This window comes from Wyeomyia smithii, chromosome 3 (assembly GCF_029784165.1).
Source record: "Wyeomyia smithii strain HCP4-BCI-WySm-NY-G18 chromosome 3, ASM2978416v1, whole genome shotgun sequence".
Lineage (NCBI taxonomy): Eukaryota > Metazoa > Arthropoda > Insecta > Diptera > Culicidae > Wyeomyia > Wyeomyia smithii.
The window spans coordinates 241442775-241468504 of record NC_073696.1 but is presented as its reverse complement, the minus strand read 5'-3'; the positions used below and the strand labels follow the sequence as shown (position 1 = coordinate 241468504).

Genomic DNA, 25730 nt, shown 5'->3' with positions numbered 1-25730 from the left:
GAAGTCACCATCTTGAATTTTAAAATGGCGTTAAGAGTCGTTTAGCTTCTATGAGCATCATTCTGATTCCAGTAATCACCATATTAGGTAGTATTTGGCCATATTTTGGCTGTTTTCTGATAACCAGAAGTCACCATTTTAAGCTTCAAAATGTCCCTTAAGCTGGAAGTACAAAGTCAGCAGAACAAAGAGTTAATAGCATGAAAATTTAGTGCTCATTCGATGCTCATTTAATGCCATATCGCCGAATTTAATGCTCCATCATTTCTTTGAAAAATGCATTTGTTTGCTAGCTTAAGAAAATAGCTAGCAGACAATATACGAAAATAGCATTTTTAGCCACAAAACAGTTATATAACAGTCAAAAACATTTAATGCTCATAATGCTCTTGAAAAAACCTGATTTTCATGATAATTTTATTGATTTTGTATAAATTTTTCAATAATATTATAATAATATGATAATACATAAATAGCTTCAATTTTTTCAAACATTTTCCTCTGAAAACAATCAGAATCCTTTTGATACGATTAGACACCAATTAAATGCTCCCTTATGCGAGCAGTTTCAATAACTTAGGTGCATTTTTCATTACATATATTTTTTTCAAAAATATTGTTCTGCTAGCTTAAGAAAAAAGTTAGCAGAACATTGGCCAGAAACAGCATTTTCAAGCAATAAACTGTTGTAGAATGGTAATAATTATTTAATGCTCATTAAATGCTCTTGAAAAAACCTGATTTTCATGATAATTTTGATTTTGTATGAATTTTTCAATAATATTATAATAATATGATAATACATAAATAGCTTCAATTTTTCCAAACATTTTCCTCTGAAAACAATCAGAATCCTTTTGATAGGATCAGATACCAATTAAATGCTTCCATATGCGAGCAGTTTCAATAACTTAGGTGCATTTTTCATCAAATATTTTTTTTTTCAAAAATATTGTTCTGCTAGCTTAAGAAAAAAGTTAGCAGAACATTGGCCAGAAACAGCATTTTCAAGCAATGAACTGTTGAAGAATGGTCATAATAATTTAATGCTCATTGAATGCTCTTGAAAAAACCTGATTTCCATGGTAATTTTATTGATTTTGTATAAATTATTCAAAACTATGATAATATATGAATAGCTTTAATTTTTACAAACATTTTTCTCTGAAAACAATCAGAATCCTTTTGATACGATTAGATACCAATTAAATGCTCCTATATACGAGCAGTTTCAATAACTAAAAAAATTAAATTAAATTAAAATTAAAATTAAAATTGAATTTAAAAAATGTAATTTAATTTATTGAGATTTGTTTGCTGTCATAATTAGGACTTATCATTCGTAGGGAGTTAAACCTACTTATCAAAAAAAGGATATAAACTTACAACTTACTCAATTCAAAACTTATTGACTAAAAAGAGAGCTCATCGTAGCAATTGAGGATTGCAACGATTTTTGTCGAAAATTGTTAATACTTTTATTTGACATAGCTTCATGTTTCAACACCAGTAAGTCTATGTTATTCGAGTGTACCAAACCAAGACGCTTCAAAATCATTTCAGAATTTTATTCCGAACCTGTTATCTGTGCAAAAGAGTAAAAAAATGGGCGGTATAGCGGTACTGCTTGGAGAATTTTGTTTTGATTGGGAAATTAAAATTTGGTTACCTTGCCTTGCCTTCACAATTGCTAGACGGACTGGGCATCAATAAAAATTTGACATATGGTTGCCGTTACAATTCGCACAGCGAAAATTTTTACTCTCTTTCACAGGACATACCTATAGCCTTTTTGTGAGAAGAGTCTCCCCAAATGAGGCATTTTTGGTCCAAGTTACAGATTTTTGAACCATGGCAATAAAGTTGGCAAATTCGCAATTGGGCCTTTCTCCTCCCCCAAACTTTCTATATAACTCCCACTTTACCTTAACATTATGGATGGCATGTGGTTTGTCAAAAAAATTCAAATTGTTAACCTCAGTGCGGTTAGCAAAGCAAAGCCTGGGTGCTACATTCCGATTCGGAACTTGACATTCTGTTTACTAAACAAAGACTTCGCAGCCGACTGTTCTAGTGTTGCGGGGCTAGCGCTACGATCCTACAGACACTAACAGTCTCTCCCAAACCGACACTCAAACTTACGACGACTGACTTGTTAGGCCAGCATCATACGACGAGATCATCTGGGAGATAAGTCCGGCTTGGCGTTCTTGATGTCATAGGTTAAAAATTTGTATATCTTATCAGTTTAATACTGAATAAAGACGATTATGGCCTTTAATTGACTCAGGTAATAAGCATTCGCCGCAAATAAGCATAAGCAGTTGATGAAACAAGTGACCAAATAGTACATAACAAATCGAAAAAAGGGACCAACAGTTGTAAGAAAATAGCCAGAGAAGTTATTGTTATGAAAAGGATACGGAATAAGGGATAGGGCGATCTACAGGGAAAAATCAATCTTCAGGATCGATTCAGCTGAGCGGTCCCAGGATCGATTCACCTTAAAAATCGGAGCTGCAGGATCTATCTCTGTTGAATCGATCTTTCAAAGCATTTTTTTTTGAGGCGCTGTGAAATTCACTGAACCAAGCGCCATTTTTTTTAATTGAGTTAGTTATTAACACCAGTGTACGTGAGAATGAATAATCTATCATTCATGAAGAATAGAAATCATTTAAATAGTTCATAATGATAAGCGTATTAGAGAATGCAAGTGAAACATGTTTGGTGACAGTTGAGTCGAACAGTTTCGCAGACCAGCTACTTGTCCAAAATCCAGCGATCTGCAATATCAAAATTGGTCAGGCGAGTAACTCGCCGCTCGCCTCGTTTTCTGTAATTAGCCCCAATAACAAAAAAATCCCTAGAACATTGAACACCGATGACTCGAAATCTTGTTTTTGGAGATTGGTTCGATCTGGTTGTACTCCGATTATTTCATTACTGCTAGTGCATTACCAGTTGCATTATGGGCAGGAATGGAATGGACTTAATGGAGGCATGATGATGTCATAATCGCACGCAACCATTCAAAAGCCGATAAGACAACATTAGAAATGATACACGATACCTGACAATCACTCGAAATTGCATAAAAAAAAGTTCTGCACGCTGAAAAATAATTTTTTTAAAAGATCGAAAAAAAAAACAAATCAAAAATCAACGATCTTTCCGACTTTTTCAGGACAAAAGAATTGATCCGAAAATCAAAAAACAGGATGGAAATCATATTTTTATCATGTTTTCGAAAATTTAGAAAAAATCAATGAAATTATCATTTAATGAAAAATGCACCTAAGTTATTGAAACTGCTCGCATACGGAAGCATTTAATTGGTATCTAATCGTATCAAAAGGATTCTGGTTGTTTTCAGAGGAAAATGTTTGTAAAAATTAAAGCTATTTATATAATATCATATTTTTGAAAAATTTATACAAAATCAATAAATTTATCATGAAAATCAGGTTTTTTCAAGAGCATTTAATGAGCATTAAATTATTATTACCATTCTACAACAGTTTATTGCTTGAAAATGCTGTTTCTGGCGAATGTTTTACTAACTTTTTTCTTAAGCTAGCAGAACAATATTTTTGAAAAAAAAACGTATTTAATGAAAACTGCACCTAAGTTATTGAAACTGCTCGCATATGGGAGCATTTAATTGGTATCTAATCGTATCAAAAGAATTCTGATTGTTTTCAGAGGAAAATTTGAAAAAATTGAAGCTATTTATGTATTATCATATTATTATAATATTATTTAAAAATTTATACAAAATCAATAAAATTATCATGAAAATCAGGTTTTTTCAAGAGCATTAATTGAGCATTAAATGTTTTTGACCGTTATAGAACTGTTTTGTGGCTAAAAATGCTATTTTTGTATATTGTCTGCTAGCTATTTTCTTAAGCTAGCAAACAAATGCATTTTTCAAAGAAATGATGGAGCATTAAATTCGGCGATATGGCATTAAATGAGCATCGAATGAGCACTAAATTTTCATGCTCTTAACTCTTTGTTCTGCTGACTTTGTACTTCCAGCTTAAGGGACATAGCTTCAAAATGGCGTCGAAATTTGGTTCTGGACTCTGAGCATCATCTCGGTTCCGTAAATACCCTTATATCAAATCGTTCGGTCATTTTTCCATCAAATTGTTCGATCATTTTTCCAGAAACCGGAAGTCACTTTCTTGAACTACAAAATAGGGTTTAGAATTAACTTCTGGTTACTGGACATCATTATGGTTCTAGAAATATCTCTATTAGGTGATTTTCGGCAATTTTTTACTGTTTTCCACAAACCGGAAGTCATCATCTTGGATTTTGGAATGGCGTTAGGAATCGATTTACTGTCTTTGGGCTTCATCCCGAGTCCAGTAATACCCACTCTAAAGGTATTCGGTCATTTTTCGGCTGTTGTCCGACAACCGGAAGTCACCATTTTGAACTTCAAACTGGCGTCGCGATTTGATTTCCGGTCTCTGGAGGTCATCTCGATTCTGGAAATACTCATATTGGATGGTATTCAGTCATTTTAAACTGTTTCCCGAAAACCGGAAGTCACTTTCTTGAACTTTGGAATAACATCTGGAATTGATTTCCGGTGTCTGGATTACAATTTGATTCCGGTTTAAAAAAACTCATCTTTCTGATTAGTCAAAATCAAAACAAAACAAGTCTCTACCTTTTTAAACAGTACAATAGTTAGCAAAAAAAATCAAAATTTCCCGCATTTCGGTAGTTACGTAACAAATTTTTCAATCGATTACTGCATGAATGAAGAAAATTCGTTGAAAATTGACTGGGTTATAAGCATTTGAAATCTGACAGTTTTCGTGACGTTCTCGATGTTTAGATTTTCATTCTACTCTCAGAATGTTGCATAAAACGTAATGCTACGTCAAAATCCAAAACATCAAAAACGTGAGGTATGCAAAATTTTCAATTCTAAATGTATCAAAAATTACTGTAAAGCTCAAAAGAGGCAAAAATAATAAATAATAACAATTTCGAAAATTTTAAAACTGCATAATGCCAATAATTCCTACTATTCAGACCAGTCATTTGTCGGAACTACAAAACAATAATTAAAAAAAAACATTAAAAAAATCAAATATGCAATCCTTCAAAATTGTAAACAATAAAAAAGCAAACAACAAAATATGTCTGAGAAATGTCCATTATGTCAAAATTATCGAATTGAAAAAAATATGTCAGAATGCCAAAAATGTAAATTTAAAAAAAAATAAACAATGAAAAAGCCGTAATTTTTGAAAAATTCAAAATAATAACTGCACCAAAAACATCAAATATGTAAACAAACAAAAATGTCAAGAACGATAAAAATGCCAATTATGTCAAAAATATTAAACTGTAATAAAATATAAATCAAAATGAGAAAAATATCGAAAACGCCAACAATATATCAAAATCCCTATTATGTTAAAAAAGTAAACAATCAAAATTGTCATGTCAAGAATTTAAAAAATTGTCAATTAATTTAAAAAAATCAAATTAAAAACTGAATCAAAAGACAAAACACACAAACACAACAAATAATAAGGTTCTGAAAAATATCATAGTTCTCTTCTTTGAAAACATCTTATACTTGTCAAAATTTCCAACAATTGTCAAAAGTCAAAATGAAAATTGTTTGAAATCGATTCCAAACGCCAAATATTTGAAATAACACAAATGGAAAGAGTAATAGAAATACTAAAAATCAACTAAGGAACATTTGAAAAACTTTGATTCTAGAAAAAAATTGTCTAAAAAAATTTTTTTCACTTAGGAATTACTTTTTAATTTTGATGAATAAAATCCCAAAAAAATTCGAAGGATTTGAAGGCAAAAACTATCAAAAGCATGCAGTGAATACAGTTAAATATCTGAAGCAGGGCTCAAACTAGTTGAAACTCACAATAAATAAATATATGATTTCTAGTGAGACATCACATTTAAGATAGTCAAACGACCAAATCGAATTTTTAGCATAAAATGAAATTATTTTCTCACACTTCTGCCTCACGTCACAGCATTTTTTTTTCCACCAACCTTAGCCCTAATTAGTAGCGACAAATTTGGCCTCGCTTTAAAATAATCCCCTTTTGAGCGAATCATCAGACACGTGGCACTGAGTGGGAACTAAAAGAGAGTGGCAAACTATTTTAGTGTCAAGGGTCAAGATTCAATCTGTGCAGCCATGGCACACTCTTCTCAAGTGCTGCTTATCCCTGACATCTTCTTCTTCTTCTATATCTCTGTCTCTCGCGTAATTCAATCCAACTAATATTTCAAACCATTCTTTTTTGGGACACCACAAAATTTTATCATTTTAAATTTATTTTTGTCTTTTTCACATTAGTTTGAATCACACTCTCACCTTTATGTAGTGATTATTCGTCATTATAGCTAATTTTCGTTCGGAATGCTCCTGCACTATTCATAGAACGAACTAGCGAAATTGTAAACAAAAACCTAAAAATAACACCGCGAACATACCGGCGAGAACATGCGCAGAGAAGAGTCCCGGTACTAACGAGCTGACCTTGATATTAGAGCTTGCACTACTACACCGATAACCGTCACCGGGAGCAAAGTGCTTGTGGGAAAGAGATAAATCGAATAACTACAACTATTGCTCTAAATCAATACGTCAACAAAGATTCCGACCCGAAGTCGGCTGAGGAATTCTGAAAAATATTTTTTTCTAAGTTCAAAACACCTGGTTTTAGAATAAAAACTCCATTCTAACACCTGCAACCGGATCCTTTTCCCACGGTACGTAGTGACCTTCATCCGGTTGTGTTCGCTCTCGCTCGGTAGTGCCACTACCGAGGGGGGAGAGAATCAATCAAAAAGAGTAAGAAATTTTCCCGGCCGGCATAATTTTGCACACCCCAACGCACGCACACACCGACGACGGTGGCGAAATTGATTTTTCCCATCTGCCTCAGGAACCCGCCCACTACCCGCCAGCCACAGACCAGAGCTATCCCCGAGCGGCTCCGTGAGAATCCTTTTGCATCAACAACATCAGCTATGACCGAATACATTCTCGTGCTGCCGAGCATGCGCCTCGAGGGCCGGCCGGGAAACCGGAGTATACCGGCTCGTTTACCGCTTCCTGGAATCGACCAGTGCTGCCAAGCGGTCAACCATCGGTATTGCGTTGCCCTTCTTAGCTCTGCAGAATATTGATTTCGCAGCGAACCAGAGGCAATCCCTCGAGAGCGATCAACTCTCAGCCATAAATCTCTCAGGATTCAAGAAAAGCGATTAAGAACCATCGATTTCCGGCGATTTCATAACGACGACATTCTACCAGTGCTGGCAGTATCGTTCACCCATTAAAAAATCACACACTTTGATGGGACGAATAAGATTCAGAACGAGAGCGAGAGAGCGCGCAAAGAGAGCCGCCTCCTTTGTCGCGAACGAAAAAAACAACTGTTCCATATAGTTACAATGTGGAGCACTGGAGCTGATCCCTGTTTCGTCCTGTTCAATGCTGAACGATTCGGGCCCGTTCTCGTTTTTCTGAAAGCACCAAGCAGCGACAGAGACACAGCTGGTTCGGAAAAGCCACCAGAAGAGTGTACCACCATCAGTGGAGCGCTGTGAGTTTAGGACGAAAATTCTCCATCATCGCCGTAGGAAAATTTGTGCGGAAAATCCGATCCGGTCCCGTTTTAAGGCTCAAGTGGGTGTCACAGTGAAAAAAAGTGCTACCAGTGCGAAACTGTTCAGCGAGTTTAAACAGCGAAAAAAGGACTCTCCACCACTAAGCAGGCGGACGGAGGATAAACGGCTTGAACTATAGTCGACCGACCGTCCGTGTCGAAAAACCCGGCACCACCCACCCGGGCGCTAGCCGGTAGTGTGCGGATTACGCGGTTACGAAAGTGTGCATTATTTTCATTATTTTTTTTTCTTCGCACATACCTGCTGCAACTTTTTTTTGCATGTTTTGCTACACCCGACCGCGGTTACGACATCTCTCGCGAAGCTCTCTTTCGCTCATCTGCATGAGGTGCTAAGTGTGCCATAGCAGGCGAGAGGTGGCAAGCATACCCCATCGGATTTAGGTATAGTGTGCCAGTAGGCCGTGCTTTGTGGGGGAACACTTTACTAGCTAGCCACCGTACGAAACATCAACACAGGGTGCAACAGTGAGCGAGCAGGAAGGAAACAACTCGACGGTATACCGTATGTACTTTGATCTGAAGGCTGTCTAGCGTAGGGCGATTCGGAGAAGTGGTCACAAGTGTACACCAGTCTGGAAGTAGTGTGGAAGCAGGATCGTACCGGCCATCGTCGCCGCGGAAAGATACGAGCTTATGAAAGGAGTCGTTCAGAGAGTAAGCTTGCTTTTCAACTTCATCCTATACGAGATGGAAAAGTCCACAAATATCAGGATGAAACTTGTGCACTTAGCGATGAAGCACACTCCAAAAGCTCTACATCCGTCCGTTTTGTCAGACAAATACCCCAGAATACATATTTAATGTTGAATAAATGATTTCCTTGACGAAAACGAGGGAAAAAAATCGAGCACCCATACCGAAGAAAGTTTTTCTGCAGGACGCTCGATGCTCGAACGATGGTCAAAGTACACTCTCCCGCACAAAAGTGGCTTCGGTGCTTTTTTTTTTTTTTTTTTTTTTGCTATATTTGACATTGGACTGCACGTCCTTCGGTAAAAATGTTTATCTTTTTCTCAATTACTGGAAGCTCACTTGTTGCTTTGTTATCTTTTTTTTTCGATTAAAATCATACCCAGTTGCCGAACGTCGAGCACAAAAAAAGTTGGATAGAGGGTGTACCCTCTACGCTTTAGCGTAAAAAATACCTTTATATGGCTGATTTTTTGGTGTATCTAAAACCGAAAATCTTATAGTTTAAAAAATACTATTCTAGAGTTATTCTATTCAATATATGGTAAGAGCAGAGTGAATATTCACCGCTCACTTCTTACCCAGCATGAGAGTTGCGTATAGCAATTTTTTGTACCAAACTTCTTCATTCTGCTTTGTTTTGTGCTTCTGCCGCTCGCAGAAAAATAATACATTTGCTACTTACGCGGCAGCTGTGCAAAACAAGAGTTGTGATAATAAATGAGATAAGAATACACAGAAGTACACCACGGTGATAACTGCTGAGATAAATGCGGTAACATTCGAAGAGCAAACATGCCTGACGGGCGGCTGGTAAAAATTTTTTCAGTTTCGAGATACAAAGCAAACAACGCAATCTACTTTCCTACCTAGATGCTGCCCCTGTTGTGGGGTTATTGAGCGTAAGGCCCTTTCGTGTGAGAAAGTTTGTTAACTTTCTGGAGAGATATGTCAGATTCCATCGCGGTGTTTTTTTCGCAAGCTACTCAGATACACATGATTCGCTGCTTTCTTCAAGCAAGTGCATCGCTTTACCCACCAGTGTGAGAGCATTTGTTTCCGCAGTGACAGATATTCTCCTACATACTAATGATACTCTGAGGAAAAATGGCAAGCCTGTCTGTAACTTACGTAACAAGCGTAATAGACGTAGAAAAAGGGGAAATGAGCAATTTTCGAAGCAACATGTTGAAAAATTTTCTAATTCATTGTGATCATTATTTGATTTTATTTGTCTACCTCTTCATAGACCTGATAAAAAGGATTTTGAATTATGCCGAACATTTTTAATAATTGCGGAAATGTAAAAAAGTCTATTTAGAAGCTAACATAAAAATTAGACAAAATAAAAAATTCAAAAGAGATTTTGTACAATTTTTAAATATTCTATAATATTGTTAACCATGAAAAACAAATAATTTATTTGAAAAAATTTCTTGTTAACCCTCATATTTCTTCAGTTATTGACGATTTCATTAGAACAACGCACTAATGTACAAAATCTGCAAATATCTGACAAAACCTTTTCTATATTAAAGTATAAGTAAAACATTATTCAATCCACATATAGGACATTTGTCTCTCGTTGTCTCTTCTATTCTCTCTGTGTAGATATTTGTTGGTAAATAAGTGCATTATTTGAATGAAAACCTTCAATACCCAAATAAACATGAGGGATGAAAATAAACGTTATTCGGTGAACCTGTGTATTTTATTATATTTACCAACATTGTAGAACATTCAGCATTTTAGAAAATTACAATGTAAACCTATGTAAGAAAATGATTTTACGGAGCATTCTAAGGAAAACTCTCATATAGTTCATTAAAATTGACAGAGAGCAGTATCGTGTCTTCGACAAAGTTATTTCTTATAAAGTGTGCTACAACTTTACTCAGCAAAGTGTATTTTTATATGCAAAATGAGAAAAATACAATTCGTTACAACTTTTAGGTAGGTCTATCACAAATGTCCCTTTCATATATAATATATAATAAAAAATAATCGTTAAAACACTTCACAACACTCAAACATCTTTTTGAGTATAAAGTAATTAGTGTGGTCCCCGTGGTTCTGTGGTTAGCGATGTCGGTCGGCTAGCTCTCCCACACGGTTGTGATGTCGGGTTCGATTCCCGATCAGGTCGAGGAACTTTTCGAGCTGGAAATTTTCTCGACTCTGCACTGGGGCACGGTGTATCGTTGTACTTATCCTACAACATGCAAAATGTGCCGAAAACAATATCGATAACGAATTCTCTCAACTAATCTAGTTGATCGAGACCGCATTAGCCCCCAGGCTAGCGTGCGATATTGAAGAAAAAAGTAATTAGTGTTATTTAGTGCATTATTTTAGTAAAACTCGTCAATAACCCAAAAACATGTGGAATAAAAATACACTTTCTTCAAAGAAATTGTTTGTTTCGTTATGGTAAACAATTTTGTAAAACATTGAAGAATTGTAGAAAATCACTATGAAAGTTAAATTAAAAACAATGGGTTTTGGGGGTAATCTATAGAAAACTTCAAAAGAGTCCACTTAAATAGGCAATTAAAAATATGATGTCTTCAACAAACTTGTTTCTTTCAAAATGTGCTACAACTTTGCCAAATAATGTGGGGTTTTGAATTCCAAAATGAGAAAAGTAAAATTCGTTTCTCACTGTAAAGTAGATTAATCATAAAATAACAACTTTCATAACAGAGAACAATTATTGGAACAACTTTACTGAAGACACTGCCACTCTAAAATCAACTTTTTGGTACAAAATAATTTCGATCACGTTTTTTTGCCGCTTCGGAAACAAAAAAAAGCTAAACATTGATTGTTAATTGAACTTGGAGAAAAGAATTGAACAGTAGTAATTTTTCGAAAAAAAAACATTTTTATCTTCAAGTTTGAATTTTTTTTTTTATTTTGCAATGTGTGTATCTTTTTTCTCTTTTTAAGGAACAAAATTGATACACTGGTCGACAAAGGCAAAAAAAAAAGTTGTCCTAAGGCACAAAATAGTTGCCCTATAAATATCATAGCTTTTGACCCATTCCTTTGAATTTTAAAGCCCCTAGTGTACGCAGAAGTGCGTCAAAATGCCGCACAGTAAGTGCTCGCCGGGTTCGTCACTTTTATGTTGGCTTCCGGGAAAACTCATTTAAGTACATGAAAAAGTTATTTTTGCTATTTGCACCAAAATTTATAGGGATGGTTAAAAAGCTAAAATATTTCATTTTTCCAGTTTGAGCTCTAAGGTAAAACCTGTGCTTACCAGTGTTATCTACAACTTTGCCGAAGACGCTATAACAATCAATCAAACCGTTTCATCAATTATATTTGCCAAGAGAAATACGGCTTTTTTTAGTCTTGATAGTGAATCAAAACGCCACTTTGTTTAATGTTGTCCGACGTTTCGGCCTTTGAACTGGTCATCCTTAGGGGATCTACAATTTTTTTGAACTTTTTATATAAATAGTACATTTTTTCAAAAATTAAAAAATTAAAATTATTCTATATTTTAATTTTTTTTTGTCGATTTTTGGCCTCTGTGCATCATTTCCCTATTGCGGAAATACCTATTTTGGATGATAATGCGGCGATCGTGATATTCTCCGGAAACCGGAAGTCACCATCTTGGATTGCGTCTGGAGTCTATTTCCTACCCGACCGTCCCAATTCCAGAAAAAAACATATTACTGTTGCTCAGCTATTATGGATTGTTTTCCGCAAACCGGAAGTCGTCGTCTTAAATTTTAAAATAGCGTCTTAAGTCCATTTTCGGTTTCTCCATTTCGATTTTAGAATAGGGGAACTGCCCCATTATTCATCTCAGCCCGTATATTCATCTCATTAAACATGTAAACACAATTGAAAACAGGAAAAAACACATATTTTCTTCTAAAACTAATCTGCTCATCCATGGAATGGATTCTTCTTAGTTCACTTAGATTTCTCATAAAGTATAATCTTCAAAAACTCACTAAGAAGCACTAAATTTGATATAATCGTCGGGCATCAGCACTCGAAAACTCATTTAATTCAATCACCTATCTCAGAAAACAAAATCCGCGCATCGTTCTAAACGGCTACAACGGGACTCGTTCAGCAGCCAACCAAAGTTTTTTCCACCACTAGCGGACCACTTATCATTTTAATCTCTAAACAAAATCACTCACTACACTAAGAATACTTTAATCTTTGAAATGTTCACCTCAAATTTCCTAAAACAAGCTTGAATTAGCAAAATTATATGAGATGAATTTCAGCAATTCCAAAATTTCAACTGTATGTATTTTCATCTGTTTTCACTGCGTTGCAGAAAATCAAGAGCTGCCAAATCAGTTTCTGTTAATACGAACAAATCATACTGAAAATGTTGAATTTTCCCGACATAATTGACATAAATACAGCACTGTAGTGGTTACCTAGGTTACCAATTTTTCACGTAAACAACTGCAGCGGATATCTAGGTAACCTACTACGACGGGCTGCGGCTACGTCCATTCATGATAATGTGATTCATTCATGATTAACAGTGAGATGAATATAGGGGCATTGTGAGATGAATAATTGAGCAGTTATTCAAGTTTTGAGATGGATATGGAAGCATTGTGAAAAATGGTTTGTTTTACAAAATTCAGGATAAATTTAGCCGATTTAACTAAATATACAATGCTGAACGATTCCATGAGAGTACGTAAGCATATTTAGCTTATTTGTTCAATGATTTCGTGAAAATTTGGTGTTTAATCCGTGCATTCTTCGTGAATATCGGCTTAATGAGATGAATAATGGAACAGTTCCCCTAACTGATGTTAGGTTGTATTCGGCAAGTTTAAACATTTTTTAGAAACCGGAAATCACCTTTTTGGAATTGAAACTTGCGTCTGGAGTCAATTTCCGGCTTCTGGGCATCATTTTGATCCTGAAAATACTCGTATCGGGTCGTATGCTGACATTTTTGCTCTCCAGAAAGCGAAAGTCGCCGTGTTGGATATCAAAATGGCGTCTGGAGTCGATTTTTGGCCCCTGGATGTCATCCTAGTTTCGAAAATACCGAAAAAATCCGAAATTATGGTACTTGACCTTGTTTTCAGCTCTTTCCTGCATTCAAAACAAGGCTCTACATTTTTAAAAAGTACAATAGCATGATAAAATCACAATTTTCTACGGTGGAAATCCGTTCAAAATTTACTGGATTATAAACACTTAAAATTGGACAATTTTTGTAACGTTCCGGAGGTTTAGATTTTCATTTTATACCATTTTCAATGTTGTCATTAGACATGATTCTACGTCAAAATATGACAAAAACGACAACAATGCCGAAGGGTTAAGTCATAATAATTATTTAAAATCTGGTAAACATTGAATAGAGTAATTGCAACTAAATAATAACGATTATTACAAAATAGTACCGTAGTTAAGAGGGGGTTTTAGGGCTCAAACCCCCCAGAGTCTTTGATCTTGTTTTTTTTTAATATTTGAATTCTGCCTTACTGTTACTTATAAGGGTGCTAAAAGAATTTATCGGGAAAAATTCGACCTTCAGATTTCATTTAGCGCTAGGGCTCAAGAGCTCCGACTCCTCAAAAAAGCCCCTATGCAAAATTTCAGCTCTATCGGACTTCGGAATATGGCCATATAAATCTTTTCGTGTCTATAATACACATGTCCCTATACATGCAGAGAAAATAACGACCGCCAGGAATCAAGTCTATTGCCAAGATTGATTTTTTCAGAGAGGAAATTCTCTTTTCTTATTTTTCTCCCTGTCTTTTTCAAGCTTTTCATATCATGGCTTTGTCTCTAACGCATACAGTTATTACGGAAGGAAAGCTTTATCGCTACATTTTTACTGTTGTCTACTTATTTCGCAGCCATGCAGCTTTGCTTCTCCCTCGGGAAACAAAGTTTCTAGTATCAGCACAAGCGAAGCAATGTCGGAATTTTTTTTATTTTTTTGTCTGCGGGAATAAAATTAACTTTTAAAACCTGCTGCTAAACCGCTAAACGAAACGAAATTCGAAAAGTCTACTGTCATTGGTACCCTACTACCTATATCATATGATAAAAGACAATTCAGAATTCCTGACTACATTGGTTGACTACGCAACGGTTTGTTTGAGCAGCACGTGCGTTGCAGGGTAAGCGGTATCGCTTATAATAGCAGGAAAACACATTATCGTTCACGTTGTTTTCTTGTACTCCTCTCTTCAATATTTTCCGCATTCATATCCTTACTATAATGCAACCCGTATTAAGAGTGGATGATGAGAGCGCGTTAAACCACTGTTTTTCTAATCGGATTTTGCTACGTGATACTCATTGATTTAGCTTACTCTCTCTTAACCTGCCTCTCACATTCATTATTATTTATTTTATCTCGAAATTCACATTTATTATTGTGTCTCACGCCAGCTCACTGAAACATGAATACAAATGCAACGAAAAGAAAACATGATATGTATTTGGAGAACTCTTCTTTATTAGAGAAAAATGTTTTTTTTTGCAAATTGTTTTGAAAAGGGTAGAGAAAACCAGAAAAATACTCTTTTTCAATCAAATGTATGCAAAAATTTGACTAAAAACTTGTACACGTACTCCCGTAGTCTACGTTATTCAGACAATGTTCAGACGGTAATGAACTTCCGAAATACAGGTTTTTTTACGCGGGTTACTTTTTGCAATAACTCAAAAACGGTACAAGATATCGGCCTTTAAAACACGTTTAGGACAAAAGTAATCATATATCAATTTGAAAAAAAAAATCACATTTTTTGGTGTGAATACTGAAAATTTATAATATTGCATTTCGGCATTCAATCAAGGTTTGAACGCTTTAGGACGATACTCTACGTTATTTTTTCAACTCAACAAGTTAGTTTTTTTTACGCGGTTCCATACAAATTCGGAACGTTTCCCCCGCGTAAAAAGCTGACTGTAACTGTGAAATGAACAAGACATTGAAAAAAAGAAAAAAAACGAGTGGCCATCAAAAAATCAAAAACGCCATCAAACTAGCAAAGTACCGAAAAAATCGACGAATAACCAACATTGGTACAAATGATCAAATGCCTAAGTTGTAATAGAAAATAGAAAACGGAAGATTGAATGTTGGAAAAGAAATTGGATATAATGCTGATCTAATAGGCAAATCAGGGTCAGTTAGCTTACGTATGCGAAGGCTGTCGGAATAACAGCGCTTTTTGTACACCTTAATGCGTATATTTTAACAATAAAAAATCATTCTACAGTACTTTGAAAGCTGGCAACCTTCGCGACCACAGAGTCAACTAAAATGTCAACTCTCACGACCGAGTGTCATTCACCAGTCTCCATATTTCACTGTAGGCTGATTTGAGGGGACTACAGGAAGCCGTTTTTTCGCACCTCGGGCTTCACGCAATAACTACATAAATTGCGAAGCCAAAGCAGGTAAGAGTTAAAAGAAGCCGCAAGCCTCGGTATTTACGGGCTTAGGTACTGAGGCTCAGTATCGCAACGGTTCAAACGGTTCGAATTCCACCGCTCAACAATTCCAACGCCGTCACGTTATAGTGCCTCCTTTCCGGTAAGGTCATCTTTCAATTGTTTCTTTCCTCCCTTTCAACCAAACGGTTAATTACATTAGAACTAACCTAGAGCAAAGGGAAAATCATGTTCTCCAACCTCGACAGCGCACGGGTCGAAAACCTTCGACTGAAGATTATTTTCTTGTTGAACGATGGTGACTTTGCCATTGAAACTGCTGAAAATTAAGTTACGCGTACCTGCTGCTTCTTGTTCGATATTGGCTACACACTAGCAGAAGCAGCCCTCGAATTCCACCATTTCCATCGCAAACAATCATTAATCATTCTCTCACCAGTCACCGCCTGCCAGCCGCCGCGACTCTGGACTCGCCGCAGCACAACGCAAAACCAAAACGTAGGCTAACACAACAAATGTTAAATCGGTCCCTACTATGTGTACGCAGGTCCGCAGGCTGCTCAGCAACGGCTGGCGCTCTCATGCAGTGTGTCACTCGTCGGCTCACAGTCGCTGAAACACGCAATAGAGAATCTCACCCATCATCATGTAAAGGCCGACTCTCCTTGCTGCCGGGAGTAAACGGGATCACGGGACCAAATTTTTCAAGTATATAGGTTTCGGGATCAAACAGGATGATCGAAAGGAGAGCACATACACACTGCTGCTGCTGCTGCTACTATTTCTGGACATGTTGTGGAAAATAGATCGGGACTCTGTCCTCTATGTGTATGTGCGCAGTGTTTTCATAGGCGGGAAACGTCCCATTCGGGACAACCACCCGAGAAATGGGTGGCTATCCAGATGTGGTACATACTTTGTATTACAATGTAAGCCAAAGTATTTGTCTTAGTGTAACCTATTTATTTACCGTGATCCACAAACAGTACGAGTTTGGGTGTGTGTGTGGGTGGGTAAGTGTGTAAAAACACAGGAAAAACGGGAACGGTTTAGGATTTCGCCGAACTGCCTAAACAGAGCATACGGTTCCACAGAGCTTTCGATCGATTTTCCCTCGTTTACATTCCCGGCCGGTTTCGGGTTGCCGTTCGATTTCTGGAAACCATACAGAATACACGCTTACTCACACACACAGAGCAAAGGGTGCGAATATTTCTGCGCGGGAATTTTCTATTCAAATGGTATGGTTTATGTTGCTGTTTTTTTTTGTCGCCTTTGATCGATATAGATTAGGCTTGCCGTTGTGTTTAGTTTCACCGATGTAGCAGCGAGTAGAAGAAAAAAAGCAACATACTTTGAGCATTTGGTGGAAAAACATGATTAAAGCTTTTTTCCTTCCGTTTAATGTTCAGCAACCGACTCTGGAAGACTGCCAATCATAAATCATTGCTGGTTATTCAGGAGTATGAAAATAACATTCGATTTAGTGAGAAAAAAAAACTCCTTTTTTGACCTTGCTTGCGGGGCTTATTTTTCATGTGAAATCAAAATGGGAGCCCGAATCGGTAACGTGTTAGGATAGTCCATGCAGCAATCCATTTATCGGCTGTAGTTATCCAACTAATTATGCCATTAGGGATAAATCGGACAGAAAACAAGTGTTTACGAGGCTTGCGCTGCTTTCCGATAGAAGTTTTCGGGTGTTATTTTATGGGCCTGCATAACAAATAGACCCATTGTTTATCTTTGACATCGGGATTTATGGGATGACCATTTGCATGTAGCTGGAGGTTTGCTTGTGTTTGTCGGCACAATAATTGTAGACACGAAGCTTACATAGCTACAGATGGAGCGGCAATAAAAATATAAAGTTATGAAGTTTGAGGTGACAAAGCAGCATTTTATTTGCTAAATTTATTATGGATGAAATCTACAACTGGAGGCACTTGACAATAGTTCTATGGAGACGCATGAACTTTAGTTAAAATCATTAAAGCAACTGAAAACTTCGCGCCTCCATCGCACATACACAACCATGCGCCTCCGTCAAAGGAATCCCAGTCCAAGTTGTGTACACCTTATGATGGCAAATTAATCAGCGTTCTGCCTCTGTTTCATTCTCGTCAGTACATTAACATAAATTCACCTGTGGACAAAATTTTATTGTGGAAGGAGAATTTAAGAGATAAAAATTACAAAATTATACCGCTTTGACTCAACAGACTCAATTAGAAATTTTCGGTGAACAGTGACCTAGCGTAATAATTTATATTTATTGCTTCGTTTATCTATGTGTTGTGCACTTTTTTTCGTTCTAAATCATTCAGAACGGTTTAATTTGTAATTTTTAAAAGTCACTCTCCACCTTTTTACATATTTTGCAAGTCTTTGTTCATGCCAGTTTTCAAACTTTCAACATTATTTCACACCTTGAATATTTTTTTATTGTTCGTCTTTTGATTTATATTTTTCATGGTTTCAAATTTTATATATATTGATTTTATTCGCACCATTTTTTCCAATTTATTTTGGTACATTTTTTATTTGTTATTTTAAACTTCACAGATTTTGATTGTTTTTTTTTTCAAATTTAGGCTGATACAAATTTCGAATTCTTTTTATGTCCAAGGTTATCAAAGTTAGCAAAGGGGGTGGCAAAAAATAAATAACACCGAGACGAAAAAAAAGAAATATCTTTGATCAAAGTTTGTGTGCAAGTGATCACGTTTGTAACTTGCACTCAAATAAATGTTGAAAAATAACACTTTATTATTATTAGTATTTATTTCGCTTGCCTTTCGACGACACTCTCGCTGTCACCTGACTTGTTTGTTGCTAAATTAAGCATTAATGCTTTTGGAGAATCAATGAAATGAACAGAACGGTTTGAGCTTTTTTTTCTTCCCCTTCTGATATTCAAGATTTTTGAAAGGGGGGTGACATAAAATGAAAATAAAATTTGTAACAGCCTTATTAAAAAATAAAAATATTTCAGGTTTTCTTTAAAAATTAGTCAGTTTTTTTAGGTTTTTTAATTTTGAATGTCTTATTTCACATTTCAAAACTCAGTATTTCATTCTCAATTAATATTTTAAATCTTACAGTTTATATTGATTTTCTAATTTTCAATTTACATTTTATCTTACCTTCCATTTTTATTATGTTTCTATATGAAATACAACAGATTTCTCATTTCTCTTCATCATTTTCATGATATTTTTTCGACGTAGAACTGCGTCTCTCGGGAAGTTCGGCTACATAGAAATGTAGAACAAAAATCTAAAAGCGATAAAAGTTAAAAATATGTCCAATTTCAAATACTAACAAGTCAGTTAGATTTCAGTGGATATTGTCAAGCCTTGTTAAAAAGCAGAATTCAGCCTCTGATTGGTCGCTTAATGCTTGCTTTCCCTGGCACGGTCGACAGAATTATATACCTAGTAAACCGGAAAGATACTATTTCACCTATATTAGAACCTACTTCTGCTTAAACCAGTCATACATGTTCTGGATAGCGACTAGGACAGTTCTATTTTTTACACTAGCTAGAACCGGAAAACGTTGTTTCACTTTCAAGGAAATTTTGTGTTATTGATAACACTGGTTCAGAGACTTAAATAAGTTTTCTCGTAAACATAACGTTAAAGCGACGAACCCGGCGAGCAATTTCTATACGACACTCTCACGTAAGTTGACGCGTTTTGATAATGGCTAGGGGCACCAAAATTCATAGGAACGGTTGAATAGCTATAATCTTTCATTTTCTCCAGTTTGGGCTTTTGGAGTGAATTTTCGTGCCTCTAGCAAGCTCGGAAATGCGTACCTAAAGTCATCAAAGAGTTTTCCCATAAGCAAATATAGAAGCGACGAACCTGGCGAGCTGATACTCTGCGATCTTGTGAGGCACTTCTGAGCTGGCTGAAGGCACTAAAATTCACTGGAATAGTTGAGAAGCTATAATATTTCATTTTTTTCCAGTTTGAGCTCTAGGGCAAACCTGCGTTGACATCTGGTCGACAAAAACGAATAACAAAATTAACGCTAGAGCTAAAACAGGAAAAAAGTTAAGATTATAGCTTTGGAACCATTTTTGTGAATTTTGGTGCCTCTAGCAAGCTCGGAATTGTATAAATGCCTTAGAGACTTAAATGAAATCTTCCCGAAAGAACTCGGCGAACAATCACTTTGCATTCTTTTGACGCACTTCTAAGCTGGCTAAGTGTACCAAAGTTCACAGAAATAGTTAAAAAGCTATAATCCTTCATATTTTCCCAATTTGAGCTCTAGGGTGCAACTTTTGTTGACCAGTGTAAGTTTTCAATGCTTGAATTTTCTATGAAATTATCATATTTTATTTATATTCCGTAGTTTATGTTGTTCATAGCCTAAGTTTTCATTTTTAGTTAATTATTTTAGATTTTTCCTTCGAAATTGATCAGTTTTAAAAATTTTCCTCGTTTCATTTTGAACTTCTCGTTACACATTTCTCAACTCTGGGCGTCTTTCTGCACCATCATTTTCGTTTAGCTAGTTCATACTCCATACCTTATTTGAGATTAAAATTTTTATTTTACATTAGCTACTTTTAAATTATTATTCGAAGGTTTGCTTTTTTCATTATGTTGAAAAATTGTTCTTTAATTCTTTGAATGCACGGCTTATTTTTTCTTCTTATCATTTTAATTTTTTCTATCATCTATATAATTTTCGATGTATTCTCATCACCAGTTTTTTTTCACCTTCAACATTCTAATATATTGTGCCGTGTCAAATAAATGTTGTGTGAAAAAAAACATTCTAATATATTGTTCCATTTTCAACAAATTCATCATTTTATCATTCTCATCATATTTATCATTTCAATCATTACTATCTTTTTTCATTTTCATCATTTTTCTAGTTATCATAATGTTTGATATTTTATCATTTTTTTCCTCCTATTATTTTGTAGTTTTTATTATTATTTGACATGATTATTTTTATATCTTATATAATAATTATAATTTTAGCATTACAGGTCGGATTCGGCTATATATATAGTTTCCAATTTTTTTTCACCATGTATAATTGAATCAGAAAAACAAAAATTGTGCATTTTGCTTTATTGTTTTTGAATAAATTAGAAAAATTCAATTTTCGATTAACCCACCCTAAGCCAGAAAACACTTTTCTTACAAAAAAAGAATAAAAAGAAAAAAAAAGAAAAAAAAGAAAAAAAAAGAAAAAAAGAGAAAAATAAAGAAAAAAAAAAGAAAAAAAAGAAAATATAAGAAAAAAAGGAAAAAAAGAGAAAAAAAAGAAAAAAAGAGAAAAAAAGAAAAAAACAAGAGAGTAAACGTAAAAAAAAAGAAAAAAATAACAATAATATCTTGTAGTTATTTCTTAAATAAATGTAGTCAAACATATAGAAATAATTTGATCGGGGTGTATTGGTTTGTAACTTTTAAACCCAAACTTTATATTTTTATATATTTGTTTTTATTTATATTCTACATTTTATTTTTATTATATTTGTTTTTATTTTTCTCATATTTTTTTCATTATTTTCATTGCTTTTCAGTAATTTTATTATTTCTTTTAAATATTTTTTTTATTTTTCCTTAATTACTTTTGGAGTTTTTTTTTGAAATTTAATTATTTTTATTTTATTTATAATTAATTTTGGAACGTCGATTGAATACGCAGTGCAAGAATAAATGATGGTTTGCAGAGCTTTGTCACATAATCTCCCCTCCCGTTACGTATTTTATGGACGTTCACTTACGACATTTCAGTCTTAGATATATCATATTTGGAATTGAAAAAAAGCTTTTTTTCCTACTGCATGAATACAATCGAGTCTAAAATTAAATATAATTAAATTATATATAATCGAGTCCGATCTGTATTTATCGTTTCTAACATCCTCCATTTTTACCGTTTTTGTTATTCCTATAGTATTTATTCACCATCTTGTAGTTTTGGTTAAGTGTGTTATTTACATTTTTTTTCATATGCCTTCTTACATTTTACTTGTTACTGTTCATTTTTTAGTTTGATTTTTTTTATAAGTTCTATCATTGTTGTTAATTTAAACCATATTTATACTCGTTTTTTGATATTTTGATCATTCCAATTTTCGTCATTCGCGTTTTATTTTTATATTTATATAAATAACAATAATTTAAATCAGTTTGATAATTTTTATTGCTTCTAGTCGTAAGTTAACGTTTTTATCATTTCGGTAGCATTTGTTGTTTGCATCTTTTTCCTTTTTATAATTGCTGCACTTTGTATTATCTTCACTCTCTGAATCATTTATTATCATTTTCTTTTTTTATGTTACCTCTCACATTTACTCTATTTATCTTAATTTTTACTGCTTTTATTATTTCTTTAATTGTTTTTATCATTTCATTACAACTTCATCAGTTTCATAGACTTTATTGGTTCTTTTATTGCTATCATTTTGTCGTTTTTTTTACTTTCAATTTGTAGCATTTTTATCATTTTTCATCGTTCTGATCGTATGACCCAAATTTCTGCTTGTGAAACTGACTTGCGCCTTGCGCTTATATTTATTTGTTTAATTCATTTTGAAATTATTTATTAATAGAAGTTGATTTACGTTCTTTCACCATCAAGCTTGAATTCCGTATCGTTGAATTTTGAAGTTATAGTTTTTATTGCATGTAAGACGATACCAATTCCTGTTTTCTAGAAACTTGTTCCAAAAACAGTATAAAAATCAGAATGCGAAATGTCAACTGCCATCCCTCTTTCATTTAGAAAGTGAACAACCTTTTTGCCATTCCGAAAAAAATCGCCACAAGTCTTCGAAAATTGGTGCGGCTGAACGCTTTTATTTTGATTAAATTTTTTCTATACCGCAAGTCATTTGATGTTAGACGTGCGAAAAAATGCACGAAAAACATTCATTAGTTGGAATATCGCACGCTCCCTTCTCGGACGATTTATTTTCGATTACGATAAAATTTTTACTGCACTACAATGACAACATTTTGGCAGTGGAATAGGAATGCTCACCGAACGAAAAAAATGTTTTTCCGTGACTGCCAGCCTTTCCAGAATGACACCGAATGAATAATAACAGCCCAATCAATAATGCATAGAGTTCTCCAGCCGAACTAAACTGCTCTGCCTATCCTATCTTTGAGCCTCTCTCTCCGGTGCCGGAAACTTTCGGCAATGCTCTGTTAGGTATGCAAATAAATTACCGCGAGCTGCGTGCTGCCCCTCGGAGCAATATGGCACCAGAACCGAATCACCGTCGAAAACGAAACCGAAACGCCCGTTCTACGAAATACTCTCGCTTTTACCGGGTGCCATAAAAAATGCAGTACCAGTGATGGAAATAAGACTTTCTGTTCCTGTTACAACCATCCCAAAATTAAATTTTGATTGCTATTCAACGAGTCGAGCTGCAGTAACGAAAAAGAAGAAAGAAAAAACAAGCTAAATTACCGATTCGACGTTGCCGAATATTTCACCTCGTTTTTCCCGCCTTCGGAAAGAAAAACTAATCATGTCCTATCTCCGGCACTGATCGTTCCGTGTCAGTAAAGCAGCAGCATAACCATTGCCATTCCAAGAGGCCATCTGCCATATCCGGTGCTGCTCCTGTGGCCATTTTTTCCACTGCCACGGAGCATAATCATAACAAAGAAGTGTACAAAAAAATACGTCCCTCACCGTCGTTTCAAACTAGGTCAATCGATATCTCACGCTTTCCCTCCGTGCTGATGCTAACTTCCCTTGAAAATATTATACACTCAACGACCGAACGTCCTCTCGGTTGCCCTTCCCCTACGGGTTCTGGTTTTCCCGCGAACCGTGAAACTAACATTCGCAAACTGTGTTTCTCCCGGAAGTGCTTGAATCGGCCTTCTTTATGTATGTGTATACGTGTGTGTGTGTGTGTGTGTGTGTGTGTGTGTGTGTGTGTGTGTGTGTGTGTGTGTGAGTGTTTGAGTTGAATTTCACATCCACCCTCTGCCGGAGCCCAGAAGCTTATGCGCGATAACGAAGGAAAATGCCGGTTCTTCCCGACCTGTACCTGACGCGCACAGCGGGATCGCCCGATAAGCACCGAACATCGGTTATTCGGGATGAAAACTATGGCCATACCGCTGGCACTGTGCCTCTCACTGGCAGAAGAACCCCAAAAACTTTCGAGCTCACTAGAATATGTGTCAGGTCAAACCAAGCACCACGACAGCGCAACTTTGTAAGGGCCGTTTGTAGCACACTTCTAGCCTCCATTTGCCCGCCGGGAGTAACGAGCGCCGTTCCAGATTCTGCCCGCTTCGCCCCACACAGAAATGATCCAGGACCGTGTGTTTACTACATGGGATGGACGCCAAATTATGGGAAGAGGGAGGCTTATGTACTGCCCTGCTGCCGTGTTCTCATTCAATGCGAAGCGCAAGGTGGGAAAGGGGGAAAAACAGGGAAAGGAGCACTGGCACACATACATTGTAAGCCGACGTCACCACATAGCCCTTTACGTATGTAAACCGCACGCTAAAATAGGTCAGAAGTGCTAGCGTTGCCACCGCTGGCTGTGCGCCCGCTCCGGTTTCGCCAGAGTCCTGGCAAATGCGATTGTTCCACCACAGGTCGTGTTGCGCTATTAACTAGGTCTCGGCTTGTTTTGTTCTCGGTTCCCTGTTGACAACGCAGTTGCAGTCGCTATGATGATCCGATCGCTGGTCGCCAGCGAAGTTCCACTGGTGGCATCCGCGCCGAGGTCCTTTGTAGCCCGCCGTACCAAAGTGTTCAAACCGAAGGTTCTAATCTGTTTTTACTGCAGTGAAAATTACCTTGGCCTGATTTTACGTTGAAACTAACAGAAGCTTTTTGTTTTGTTGCTTTATTACAGGCAAGCCAACCAATCTACAAATGCACCTGGAAGGGTTGTGGAGTTATCTACACATCTTGTTCTGAGGTCACCGCTCACGTACGAAACGCACATCTTGGGTAAGTTGGAAAGCTTCGCTAAATTTGCAGCCAAATCTCCCTCTAATACCCAATCACTAATCGAACGCCGTTGTTTGTTTCCCACCACCCACCACCCGCGCAGACCGGACGCGGCCAGCGACGACGAGGATTTCTACTTTAACGAGTTCGAGGATGAGAGTGATAGCGGTCACAGTGCACCCCATCCGCCATCGCCACCGACTCTGAGCCACCGCGACATGGCTCGACCTCCGCACGAGGATCCGGAATACCAGCGGCAAATCGTTGGTAACTACCGGCAAGGGCTGCTGTCGATGTCGTCCGCCGCCCAGCAGCAGCAGCAACAACAGCAGCAACATCATCACCATCAGCAGCAGCATCACCAACACCATCAGCATCAGCAGCTGAGCTCGGCTGGTGTCATCAAACCCCCACTGCCACTGCCGGGAGCGGCCACGACTGCCGGTCATCCGCTTCACCATCCGGGGTTGAACAATAATAACAACAACAACAACACCATCATCAGCGGCCAAGGCAGCAACACCAGCAGCAATAACGGAAGCTCCGCCAACAGCAGTAGCAACGGCAGCGGCGCCGTGCATCCGCACAGTAACACTTCGCCGCTGATACACCACAATTACACCTGGTCGCAGGTCAGTCCGGTGAGTATCGCATTGTACTTTTTTTGTGAGTTTTGCCACTATCAGTTTGAGAGAAGCAAAAAAATCGCGCGCGCCGCTTGCGAACCAAGAACAGTCAAGTGTCGTATCCATGGCAGCAGGATGTTCACCATTTCCGTACCTCCGGTTTGCCGCGGGGACGACAAAATGCTGCTGCCAAAGTGAATACGATTGCTCCAACAGTGAAACCATTGTGTGTTCCGCGTGATGTTTGTTTGTGCTGCAGTTAGTTAAATTAGTTTTTTTTCTCTCGGAAATTATGATTGAT

General features: G+C 36.4%; 1 protein-coding gene across 1 annotated transcript in view; it reads left to right on the top strand.

Moving 5' to 3' along the window:
- The window catches only part of LOC129730030 (zinc finger protein 395-like), an 89260-nt gene that overhangs the window by 49428 nt on the left and 14102 nt on the right, over positions 1-25730 (top strand). Inside the window, exons 4-5 of the mRNA XM_055688994.1 lie at positions 24706-24803; positions 24907-25444. Coding sequence (XP_055544969.1) covers positions 24706-24803; positions 24907-25444 — 636 coding nt within the window. The remainder of the gene's footprint in view (positions 1-24705; positions 24804-24906; positions 25445-25730) is intronic.